General features: G+C 43.9%; 1 protein-coding gene across 1 annotated transcript; it reads left to right on the top strand.

Moving 5' to 3' along the window:
- Positions 1 to 9,359: 9,359 nt before the first annotated feature.
- On the top strand, positions 9,360 to 10,998 carry SST (somatostatin). Its single transcript, XM_008529679.2, has 2 exons — positions 9,360 to 9,617; positions 10,484 to 10,998. Exons 1-2 carry the CDS (start codon positions 9,480 to 9,482, stop codon positions 10,694 to 10,696), a joined length of 351 nt encoding a protein of 116 aa, XP_008527901.1. The 5' UTR covers positions 9,360 to 9,479; the 3' UTR covers positions 10,697 to 10,998.
- Positions 10,999 to 12,397: the final 1,399 nt, after the last annotated feature.

The following is a 12,397-nucleotide window of genomic DNA, read 5'->3' as shown; positions in this document are numbered from 1 at the left end:
TGGAAGGCAGAGGAGAGAAAGGAGAGGAGAGGTTAGCACAGCACCCTGCGTGGCAAGGCCTGTTGCCTGGTGCCCCACGAGGGTTGTGCAGCAGTGGGGAGAGCAGCAACCTAAAAATTCCAAGAGTCCAGGCAGAGCCCAGGGCAGGTGGGCCATTGCACATCCAAGGAAGTGCATTTCAAACCGAGGTTTATGACTCAGCAGTGGGTCACATAGTTCATTTAGTGGGTCATGACCCACATTAAAGAGAAAAAGAAATAGAAGAGAAAATACCAGAGTTTATTGTGAGTGTTAAGGGTAAGTATTGTTTTGAGAAACATGTCTGTGGGTGTGTGTGTGCATTGGATTATGACGTAAAGTGTCTTTCTCATGTAAGTTGCAGTCAAAAGTTTGAAAGGCACTGGTATAAGAGACCCCAGCATGGCACTTTAGAGCATCACGGAGAGAGCAGTGGTCCAGGGAAGTATTCTTGGTTCTGGGCACAACATTGGGAATGACCTCGGGGCAAGGGAGCCCTGGCCAGATATAGTAGCAACAGTGTGAACAGCTGTAAGAGGGAGCCCTTAGCACACGTGAGACCTCCTTGGAGGGTCCTTGCAAGGGGAGTGAGATTTCACTGATATGTGGGTGCAAAAAGGCCAGTAGGCCAGTGATTTTGAGACTGGATATAAATGTGACATCAATTGTGAGTGCAGGTTTGTGAGGCTGGAGGACATTCTGATTACATGTAAGAGGACAGTTTGTATTAGAACTGAAGTTTTCAAACTTTGTTTTTCCTTCAAGACCTTTGTTCCTATGAAACTTTATGGCAGAATCCTGTCCGATGAAACAGAATCCTTACAACATGTCCCCACCCCATCCCATCCCCCCTCCCCCTGTCTTGGCATTTCCTGAGGCTTGTGTGCGGGGAGCCCTAGATCTAATCTGGGAAGTCTATCATCATGAGTAACACTGGGTTAGAAGGTGTTTGGGGTCCCTTCTAGTGCTAATTCTTTGATTCTATGGCCCTGAAAAAAATCTGTATTAAATTGCCAGATCATGACTTCTTTTGAAGTCCAAGGGTTGAGTTTTGGTCCTCTGAATCCCCAGTGCAGCATTAGGCACCACGTGTTCAATACTCACGTTTGAAAGAAGAGGTCCTTTTATGTGTACTTCTTTGCAACTTCTGCACCAAGCACAGTGCTCTCTGCATAGGAGGTGCTTTTAAAGGTTGTTGGAGTAAACAAAAGAATTAAAAAAATCCTGCCCTAAAATTTTAGATGAAATTGCCTTCTACCAGTTGAGCCAGCAGAGGGCAGGAGAGCTCAGTTTAACAACAGCTTCCTCCCGCGTGCTGAAGCAGCTTCACCGAGCCTTGGTCCTGAGGAGCCTGTCTGACGGTTTTATGGGATTAGGAAATGCACAACCAGAAAAGGATGGAGACACAAAACATAAAGGCCCAACACAATTATCCCCAAAGCCTTCTCTATAGAATAATACTCTTCTCAGGGAATGGGGTTTTGCTTCAGGCCGACTGCAAGGTACATAGAATACAGGACAGGAACTGTCAATTTTATAACATGATTTCAACCACTTGGGTAGAAGAGATTCAAGGAACCTCACAGTGCACTTGTATCACAGAAAAAATATAGAACTAAGAGAATTAGCGGTTCTGATTCTGATATAGTTATGTGGCCTTGAGAGAGACCCTTCCGTTCTCTTGGTTTCAGGTTTCCCATATGTAAATGGAGGGGTGGGACTAGACGATTTTGAAGGCCCTGGTCAGTGGATGGGTCCATTTCTGGCCTGCCTTTGCCCTCAGCTCTTGGCGTAATTTCAAGAAAGTCAATAAAGAAAGTGCTTTGGTCCTAATAATCCTATTGTGATCAGGTATTCCCAAGTCAAAGGTGGGACAGGAGGAAAAAGAGAGTTGAGGTTGAGTGAGAAAAGAGGATATAAGCCAGAGAATAAAAGGAAAGATGAGAGAGAAGATTGACAGGGACAAGAGGAAGGAGGAGAGAAGAGAAAAGGAAAGAAACAGAGAAAGAGAAGGAAGAGAAAGGGAAAAGGGAAGAGCAGAGTGAGATGAGAGAGGGGCAGTGGTGCATAAAGGTTCATGACTCCATCATTTTCTAGGCGGTGGAACCCATTCTAGTCACAGACTAGAATTACAATCTTAAAAGATATGGGCCTATGCATCAGAATCCAGGGAGCTAGGACCCCGGCATCTATGCTTTTAAAATGTCCCGCAGGCAATCCTGGTGTGAAGCCAGGGTTCATAACCACCAGTCTGGGTTAATACTCACAAATCTGAGTGTTGGGGAATTGGAGCAGCTGTAGGGATGCTTTCACTCCACGGGGCATTTCTACACGTACACAGTGCTATCATGCCATTTCAAAGGGGAGGTCTCAGGATCATGGGAGAAGGAACTTCGCCGTCTGCTCTGCACTCTTCCAGGGACAGGGCTGTTGGCTTCTGGCCTCATTTCTTAGACTGAGCTCCTACCCTGCTGACTGTGCTGGGAAGGCTCATGGAAGATCTCAGATTTAACACTTTGTTTTTAGGAAGAAAATAGGTAAAGAGAACTGCGAGATGTTCTCTGGATGGCACAGCGGGGCAGAGCACAGTTCAAATTCATTTCATTGGGGAGCCCTGAGCTGAAGTCGTAGATCAACAAGTGGGATACTTCTAGAGAGACTTATGGGCTAACAAAGAGAAAGAAGAACTGAGAGGAGAATTAGGGGAAAGGTTTTCTTACATATCTCTGGTGAGAAAGGAAATGTTGGAGTAGTGGCAAGAGCCCTGACATCAGCTCAGCTACACATTAGCCGTATACCAGGGGTGTCCATTCCCTTGTCCTATTGATATTAACACATTTAATGAAATATGAAACACTACACAGAGGTGATTTAGCATTGTTGTGTTATTCAGTTCTGTTGTGTCCTATAGACATATGTCTACTTCAGTGGTTAATGGATGCGTCCTCCCTAAACCTCTCAAAAGATGTAACGACTTACATTTTCAGTGACTATATTAGCATATTTGTATGACAACTTCAGGAAGTTCTTAGCATATAGGAACAATTGCATTGATCAGTGTTTAGGGTTTTTTTCTTTCTGAAGCTCAGAGATGATTAAGGGATCAATAGATATGTGTTCCTGAAAGTATCAGTTACCTAGGCTTGGGGGTCATATGATATAGTCCTCAGGTACCTGAGGTTCAAGACGTTTGTCCTGTCTTCAGAATCCACAAGACCTCACATAGAAGGGGAGAAAAGTTTGTTTTCAACCCAACCATTATTTTTCAGTGACTATTCTGTGCCTCACATTTTTATGGTCTCTGAGGAAGACATAAATATGGCTGAGACAAGGTTTCTGGTCTCAGTGAACTTCTCATAGATGAGACATACAGATCCCAAGGAATAGAAATATAAGGTCATCTGTGAAAGTCTCTGCTAGAGGCACAAAAAACACACTTTTGGGCACAGGAAAGGGCCATATTGATTCTAGAAGAGATGCTCTTGGAACATCTTAGAATAAGGTGTGTGATGTTAACAGTCAGAGATGAGTCAAAAGTCTTCTAGGTGGAGAGAACAATCTGTACATAAAAATGGATGCAGGAGACTGCAGGGTGTCACAGGGAAGAGCAGGTGGCTGGGGGGACTGGGATATGGGGAGTGACACAGAGTGGGACTGACTGGGAAAGTGAGGGTCTGAGGGAGCATGACTGTCAGGCTGATGTGTTTGCACTTGAACTGGTTGGCACTGGGGAGTCATTGAAAACTTCTGAGCTGGAAAGTGACAGGATAGACACCAGATAGGAGACTACTGCAAGAGGCTAGGCCTGAGACGTCACCACCCACTCCTTCTCATGGGAAAAGTTAACCTTATGGGCTTCATGCATTAACCTCTTTGCTCTTCATTATCTGGGGAAGTCACATTAGGCCAGGCTTTGTGGAAGTTGGTGAAAGCCGATTTGGCTGGAAAGTCTGGCTCCCCTACCACTAGAAGCTCCAGGGGCATGAGCTGGGACTCTTCCAGCTGAAATCTAGCCCAACAGAAGCCCTTAGAGGGTTGCAAATTTTGATTCTTGAGCTCCACGGTGGTAGGTTTCCATAGAAGGAAAGGCCCCTGTGGTATTCTCATGCACCCTTCCCTTCAGCAAGAGGTCTACACACTCACCGTAGCCAACCCCCACCCCCAAGAACACACACCAACAAGCATGCCCTCCACCACGTGGGTCACTTACTCCAAATTGATCTCCTGCTCCAAACTTAAGTCAAACCTTAAGTAAAGATTTGACTTCTTTTGGCTAGCTATAAATCTAGAAGACAATTCAAGAAATGAATTCACACTAAAGTCTAAATAGCTACCAATTTTTAATAGGCTATGTCTCCAAGGAAAAGTATATAAAAGAGGAGAGAATATCTTCTAATGGATGAAATCCAGCATGCATCTGCTGCATTTCTGTGGAAGAGATCTTCCCGGACTTTCGAACCTCACGTCTCCAGTGTGAGGAAGGCCTGCCTGCCTCGTTGAGTCAGAGCAGCAGCAGGGACATCTCGTTGAATAGCACCTTTGGCTTAGGGCTGGCTGCCTCCATCCGAGCACAAACAAACCATAAAACCAGGGTCTTCATGTTTTATGGGTTACCAAACACTTTCACTTACATTGTTTGATCTGGTTCTTAAATCACCTTTTTAGCAAAAGCAAGGATTATCAGGCTCATTTTAAGCAGGAGAAACCTGAGCACTTATGTCTAAGGCCTCAGACATCCAGTCCAGGGCTCTTTCCAGTGTTCCATGCTGCTTCTCCCCTCTGCCTATAATTCTCACTTTTTTCTGAGAAATGAAAAGGTTTTCCATTTACAAAATGTCCAGGGGAAGTATTTGTCAGAAATCTATTTCCTACACCCTCAGGAATTTGTGGAACTTGAAGGCATTTTAGAGAATGTCTAGATCACTCTCTTCGTGTTACCAATTTTTCATCTTATTTCCTTAAATTGATATCCAAATGAACCATCAGCGTGTGCTGTCAACTCTACTTCAAAATGAACTTCAAACTCAACCACTTTTCACTTCCTTCATGGTTACAACTCCAGCCCAAAACACCATCTTCTCTAGCCTGAACTAGTCTGAGGAAGAAGGCCCCCAGTAACAACCATAAACCACCTCCTCTTCCGTGGAAACAGGCCCTGAGGGTTCGCTGCAGAAGGCTTGGGCTGGGGAGGTAAGAATGCCTTCATGCTAAGCCAATCAGCTGGGCCACGGGTTTTTAAGGAGAATGTATCCCTTTTGTCCTGGTTCCTCTTCTCTCTTAAAAGGTTCTTAGACTCCTAAGCTATCCCCTGCCTCTACTTCTGCCCTCCTACAGTTAATTCTCCATTTAGCAGAAGGAGTTACTTAAAAACAAAACCCAAATCAGGTCAATCCCTAGCTCAAAATCCTCCAATGATTTCCTTGCCACAGCCTTCAAGGCTCCACGTGATCTGGCCTCTGCCTGCCTCACTGGCTTCATCTCATAGCCCTCTCTGATTCACTCACTCTGATCTAGTTCCCTCACTTTGTTGCTGATGTCTGAATGTGCCAAGTATGCTTCCACCTCAGGACCTTTGCATTGGTTGTCCTTCCACCTGCCAAAGAAATATCTTTATTCAGATGTTTGTTTGGCTAGCTCCCTCACCTCTTTTGGCTCTCTGGTCGTATAGTTCCTCCTCAGAAGGATCTCCCCCCAGCCATCATGCTCTGTATCTTGCTTTAAACCTTATCAATTTGAACATATATTAATTAATTAATATATTTATTGTATGTCTTCCTCATTGGGACTTTGTCTAGTTCACTGCTATATCATCAACCTTTCAAGCAGCGCAGATTCTCAGTACTTATTTGTAGAAGGAATTTGAGAGAATCAATTTTACAGATGGAGAAACTGAGGTCCCGAGTGGGGAAGACACACGGGCAGCAGATATGACTGAAGAGTGAGTTTTCTTTTCCACAGGCCTGTGAAGTGTTCACGGCACCTGGGCTTCCCTCCCCATATTACACAAAGGTCAAGTTCTTTTCCGATATAAAGTTCTCATTTTGAAAAAGAAATAGCATTATAACATTACAGTCCACTTTAGTTTGCCCCTTTATTTCCTCAAACTTAAACTCGTTGATTATCAGGGTTGAAAGGAACCACAGAAGCTACCTGTCAAGTCTTTTATTTCATAGACAAGGAAAGCAAGGTCCAGAGAGGATGCCCCACAGCTGTATTGTGGCAGAACAACTAGAACCCAGGTCTCTGACTTCCAGCACAGACATTTTCTACTTCCCTGCTTTGTTTAATGCTGAACGTCTATGTCTGCTCATGGATTTTATGGTTTCTCATTAAAATGAGTTTCCACTCCTCCTATTGGCAGGTAGTCACTCCCAAATGTACATATCACAGGGAGATGGGAAACCATTTCCTGGCCAGAAGAGCTGCACATGAGAGAGCCCTGAATGCCATTTAGAGGCACTTGTATCCTGGCTGCAGGCTGTTCAGCCAGGTATCTCTGGCATCTCTGAGTCAGGGGAGGGTGAAAGATTCTAAATTGGAGTAATATCCTCCCTCTGATCTTGCTGCTTCCTGCCTGTGTGGCCTGGTGCAAGGCACTTATGCTCTTAGGACCTCAATTTCCTCCTCTGTGAGATGGGGTTAGCATGTGCTGATATGAGGATGAGAAAGTGCTTTGTGAATCACAGAGGGCTACATAAGGATGGGGTGGGGGGTGGAATCCTGGTGACCAAAGTCTAGGAAATAGGGTCCCCAGTACAAAAACAAACCGCCTCCCCCTCCCAGCCTTTGGGACTTGAGAGAGAGGCCGTGGGGGTTGGCTGCAGAGGGCTCAGGTTGGGGAGGTTTGAAGTGCCTTCGTGCTAAGCCAAACTTTATGCAAAACTTGGCCATGGGGGGTTTAAGGAAGAATTTGTTTCGTTTTTTGTCCTGGCTTCTCTTCCCTCTTAAGTGGTTCTTAGACTCATTTAATAATACAAGGACGATAAAACAAAACAAACAACCCAGAAGTCCTCTCATCCACAACTCAGCACTTCCTCAGGGGTGTGAGGCAAGCAACCTAGACTTCACTACTCCCAAGCAGGTTCTTACACAGTTAGAGATTGTGAGCATTTTGGTGAGAAGCAGCTGTGAAGGTGGGAAAGAAGAAAGGGAAGGAGGGAGATTCGGGAGGGAGATACGAGAAGCAGAGACTGGGCTAGACATTGCTAGTCAGGGAGGGAAAGTAAGAAGTGCAGGGAAGGCAGGCAAAGAGTCAGATCCAACCAGACTGAAGTCAGAAAATGATCCAGGAGAAGGAAGAACAGCAAAGAGGAATGAGGATAGAGAGTGGGGAGAGGAGGCAAAAGAAGGATTGAATAAAGAAGATTCTGAGAGAGAAATTCAGAGAAAGATTAGGGAAAAACAGGAAGAAAAGAGAGGAAAGATTGTAGAGGAGGAGGATAACGATGTGGAAGCAGAGGAGCAGGAGTCCAGGGAGGGAGACAGAAGAGATCCCAGAGCACAGAGCAAGATGGTGGAGCTGCTGTTTGTTCTTAGGCTGGCTCCTGTTTTAGGAAAACTCTCCTTCTCTACTCAATAGACCTGCCAAGAGGCAAGTCCTAGGTGGAGATGTGAGATCATTCTGGGGTGTCTAGGGAGAGTTGGGCTGATACAACTAGACTCTGAGTCCCCACTTAGAGGTCAAGGAGGGTTCCAGGATATATAGAGAGAATAATGTTTATTTCCTGGGGTTGGGTTACACAGCCCCAGATTCATTGCTCTCCCAGACGATTCCAACACATGTGAGTGACTTTTTAATGCCCCACTTGTGCTTAGCCTTGCCTGGACTTAAAAGCTCTGGAAGCTTTAGCACTCTTTGCTGTGCACTCTCTCATTGCCTTGGCAGGCAGACACAACAGGAGATGGTGACGATTATCCAAGCCATTCAGGACACTTCCCAACCCTCCTGCCTCTCAACATTGTGGTCTTGGTCTAAGTATTGAGAATACATATAAGATGCATGGATGGTGACAGGATCGACCAAGTTCTCTACTTCGCATGATTTCTGGAGACACAGCATATCTTTTTAGCTTTTTATGAGCTTGAAGGTCATAAAACATCAGCCCTTGGAGAGCCTGAAGGCATCATCTGGCCCATGCCAGGACATTAGTTGCCTCTTCCTTGATAAGGAAGTATTAAAGAAAAAAAAAAAAAGCTGTCAGAACTCTGATTTGGACAGCAAACATCTAACCAGACCACAATCAGAATTCTAGGACAGTGTTTCTTAAACTTGCTTTTTGTGTGTGTGGGGACTAGAGGAGTATTGGATCTGACTAAGGGTCTGTTGATTTTTTCCCCACACATTAACACATAGTAATGGTCACAAATGTTCAGGGAGTTCCTGGACTTCTGCATGTCCACACTGGGGGTCCCTGACCTGAAACTGCTCTTACCAGCCAGCAATCTGTAAGAAAACTCAGAGTTAAGGGAAAAGGATCCCAGCCTTGTTATGTGGACTTCTGGTCCTTGCTCCAACTGTGCAGTATGTGAAGCAGAGCATTTCACTGCCCATTTCTAGGCCTCAGTGACTTAAACTCCGAGGATTAGTAGATAATTTCTGAGTTTTCTTTCCAACTCCAAGTTCCTAGGTGCCAAAATGAAGCCACTCTCACTTTTTTCCCTTTAATCGTTTTTTGTAGAGAGGCGGGCAGACCAGAAGTCTCTCAGCTGCTGACAAAGAGGGATGGAGGATGAGCCTGGGTACCTTCTCCTCCATTATGGAGAAAAGTGAAATTCTTTTAGAGCCCATTACATCTTAATCCACAAGACATTTTACAGAGATAATGAGAAAGAGAAGATTCAGTCCTTCTAACATCCACTTTGCATTCTCAAATCTGTCCTTAGAGGAATGATTCGGAATCTCCGCTTGTCACACCCATACATTTTTGTATTTGTTTGGTCCTCCTAAAATGATTGAGTATGATGATAGATCGCATTGTCAGGGTTCGTTTATGTGTAAGCAGCTGTGTGAGATGGTGCCTTTGCCTCTTCAGAGGCTGAGCGTTCGAAGCTCTGTGTGTAATTGAGTGTCCACATATGCTCTGTGTAACTGAAATTACGGCATGTGTATGTGCATAGCACTAAATGAATATAGAAAATGGTGTAGAGAGCGTGGCTTGTGTGGAAGAGTGTGGGCCTGAGCGTGTGCAGGATTTTTTTAAAGCAAGTCACTTTGGATTGTGTAGCCTCCTCTCACTTCTGTGATTGATTTCACGAGGGTAATGGTGCGTAAAAGCGCTGGTGAGATCTGGGGGCGCCTCCTAGTCTGACGTCAGAGAGAGAGTTTAAAAAGGAGGGAGACGGTGGAGAGCACACAAGCCGCTTTAGGAGTCGCGAGGTTCAGAGCCGTCGCTGCTGCCTGCGGATCCGCTCCTAGAGTTTGACCAACCGCTCTCCAGCTCGGCTTCCCCGGCGCCGCCGAGATGCTGTCCTGCCGTCTCCAGTGCGCGCTGGCCGCGCTCTCCATCGTCCTGGCTCTGGGCGGTGTCACCGGCGCGCCCTCGGATCCCCGACTCCGTCAGTTTCTGCAGAAGTCCCTGGCTGCTGCCGCGGGGAAGCAGGTAAGGAGTCTCCCTCGACGTCTTCTTTCCCCTCTCCCGAATCCCCCAAGCTTCTCTTAGCCATTTCCCTGTCCTGTGGGTGGACTTAAGAGGTGCTCCTGAAGAATTTTGATGCTTTTCTGGGTCCCTCAGCTTCCAAAGCTCTCAGGAAAACTTTCAAAGTCCAGAATCCCCTCTTATCTCTTGTTTTTTTTTTTTTTTTTTTTTTTCCTGATCAGAGCAGTAGATCACAGTTCAGGTGAGTTCTTTGGCGTTCAAGGAAATTCCAAGATCTGGGCTGTTGAGCACGAAGGGATGGTGGCATCTATCCCCGGTGCTGACCACGGGAGGTGCTGACCCAGGTGCTGAAAGCGCGGACCTCTGAAGCTGCTACCTTCCTAAGCAGTACCTCCCTTCCATGCAGTGGGACTAGGGGCTGAAGGGCATTCTACAGACGGAACACAATATATTTAAGATTGTGAAAGGTCTCATTCCCCTCAATGGACTTAGCAAAAATGGTTAAAACAATTCCAGTTTGTAGCTCATGATTTGGAAATTGAATTAAACAAACTGTTGGCATGTTTGATCTTTGCAAAACTGTTTTAATGATCTGTTATTTCAATGTGTGTGTTTTAAGCCTACAGAGGCAGATAACCTGCAGAAACATTTGAATTTTTGAAGACTTTTTGTGTAACTTGGTGATCATAACAACTGCCCTTATTTTTATATTCCTAACATTTTAATTGTGACAAAAAGTCCACAGCTGTGATTTGGGTTTGGGGTGTGTCTGAATCTGCTTTCCAAATTTCTATTCTATTTCTTCTCCATCATCATCATCATGCTGACTCTTTCCCTCTCTCTTTCTCCTTCTCTTCTACCCCACACAGGAACTGGCCAAGTACTTCTTGGCAGAGCTACTGTCTGAACCCAACCAGACAGAGAACGATGCCCTGGAACCTGAAGATTTGTCCCAGGCTGCTGAGCAGGATGAAATGAGGCTGGAGCTGCAGAGATCTGCTAACTCAAACCCGGCCATGGCTCCCCGAGAACGCAAAGCTGGCTGCAAGAATTTCTTCTGGAAGACTTTCACATCCTGTTAGCTTTATTAACGCTTGTTGTCCATATAAGACCTCTGATTCCTCTCCTCCAAACCCTGTCTCTCTTCCCTAATGCCCTGAATCCTCAGTAAGATCCTTACATTAGAAATGGAAGACTGTAAATACAAAATAAAATTATGGAAAACAAGAATTTGATTTCTTATTGAGTAGACCTTTCTGTTCAATAATATATGATGAACTTCAGTTATGATTTCAGTCGAGTTGCTTGAAATATGCACTCCAAATCTCGCAGACATACTGTTTAAAATTCCCTGTGGTAATAAAGGTTCTGCTTTAAATGGTAACTCTTATAGTTTGGGTCATTTCAAATTTAAATAATTTCATATAACGCTGAGAATTCTAACTATAATCCAGTGATAATTATTGGAAGGGGCTTCCACAAACAGCAATCACATATTAAATACACTTAAAATTGTATATTGAAATGAGTATGGATGGGTAGGCAGGCTGAAATCTCCAACTATCCTACCAGGCTGATATTTAAAATATATAACATATAAAGAATGGAAGGGAAAAATCATTCAGAAGTTGGAGGAAAGAAGCTGGCTTAAATAGCTAAAATAAAATTCTGAGCCTTTAAAATTTGTTTCTGGTCTGTGAACATTTATCTGGAGAATCACCATTAATTTTATATCTTCTTTGACAACACTCCCTGTAACTGAACAAGGCTAAGCAACTGCCTCAATTTTAAAAGTAAGCTCCTATAATTTTTTTCTCAGGGGAAATATCACTGTTATTACAAGATTCCAGCATGAGAGTACTATGGGTTACAAGAAACGAGTGTGTTGGGTCACATCAGTGAATGCTGCGTTACTGAGGGTATCAGAGCACAAGGTCATAATCACAGAATAACTGAAGGAGAGATCTCAAGTCTTCTTTTGATTTTATCAAAATGAGAGTCAAATAAAAATGCAAACAATAGTAAAAATGCTCAATACATGCTAACTATAATTATTAGCATTATAATAAATACTACATGGAGTAGCTTATGACAGAGATAAAATCATTGCTAATTTAACTCACAGTGACCTTGTCCCTTTGTTCTTTGTTCAAAGGAACGTCCAAATAGATGCTCCTTTGGGGGCTGTGTTTTAACTGTCAATTGTGTCTCTGAATAGCTGCTAGAATAATAAACCAAATATAAATACATAAACTCTTTATAAATCCCCATAGCATGAGCTTACCAATGGCAGCATATAAACATCTAAGAGGAATTTCATATTTTACAGAAAATATTTGTGCTAGATAATACACATTTTTAATATGAACATGGCTTAGTGGAAGTTAATTCCTGAATGGCTGATCAAACAAGAGAAAATCCAACCCACTTTACTAATCTCTGTGAAAACAGAACATCCTTTCAGGTTCTGGCGCATCTTTTATTTACAAGACATTTAGGAGAGAATTAATGCATGTCCACTTAGGGGATCTGTCTGTGTTAAATGCCTTATGTACATCTGGTTACCAACCAACTCAGTGGAGTAATAGAATCACATTATTATGATTAAAGCACAGAAGAGACCGCAACTTAATTGTTTTCTGAGCAGTGCATAGATTGTATGAGTGCCAGGGGATTTGAAGTTTTTAGTATCATCTTTAGTTGTCAGTTCCCAGTAGTAGTATGGAAATAATTGGCAAGAAGGATGTATTCATGTGCCCACATATATACTTATTCTTTATTTA

Source organism: Equus przewalskii, chromosome 18 (genome assembly GCF_037783145.1).
Source record: "Equus przewalskii isolate Varuska chromosome 18, EquPr2, whole genome shotgun sequence".
Lineage (NCBI taxonomy): Eukaryota > Metazoa > Chordata > Mammalia > Perissodactyla > Equidae > Equus > Equus przewalskii.
This window is presented reverse-complemented; position numbering and strand designations above follow the sequence as displayed.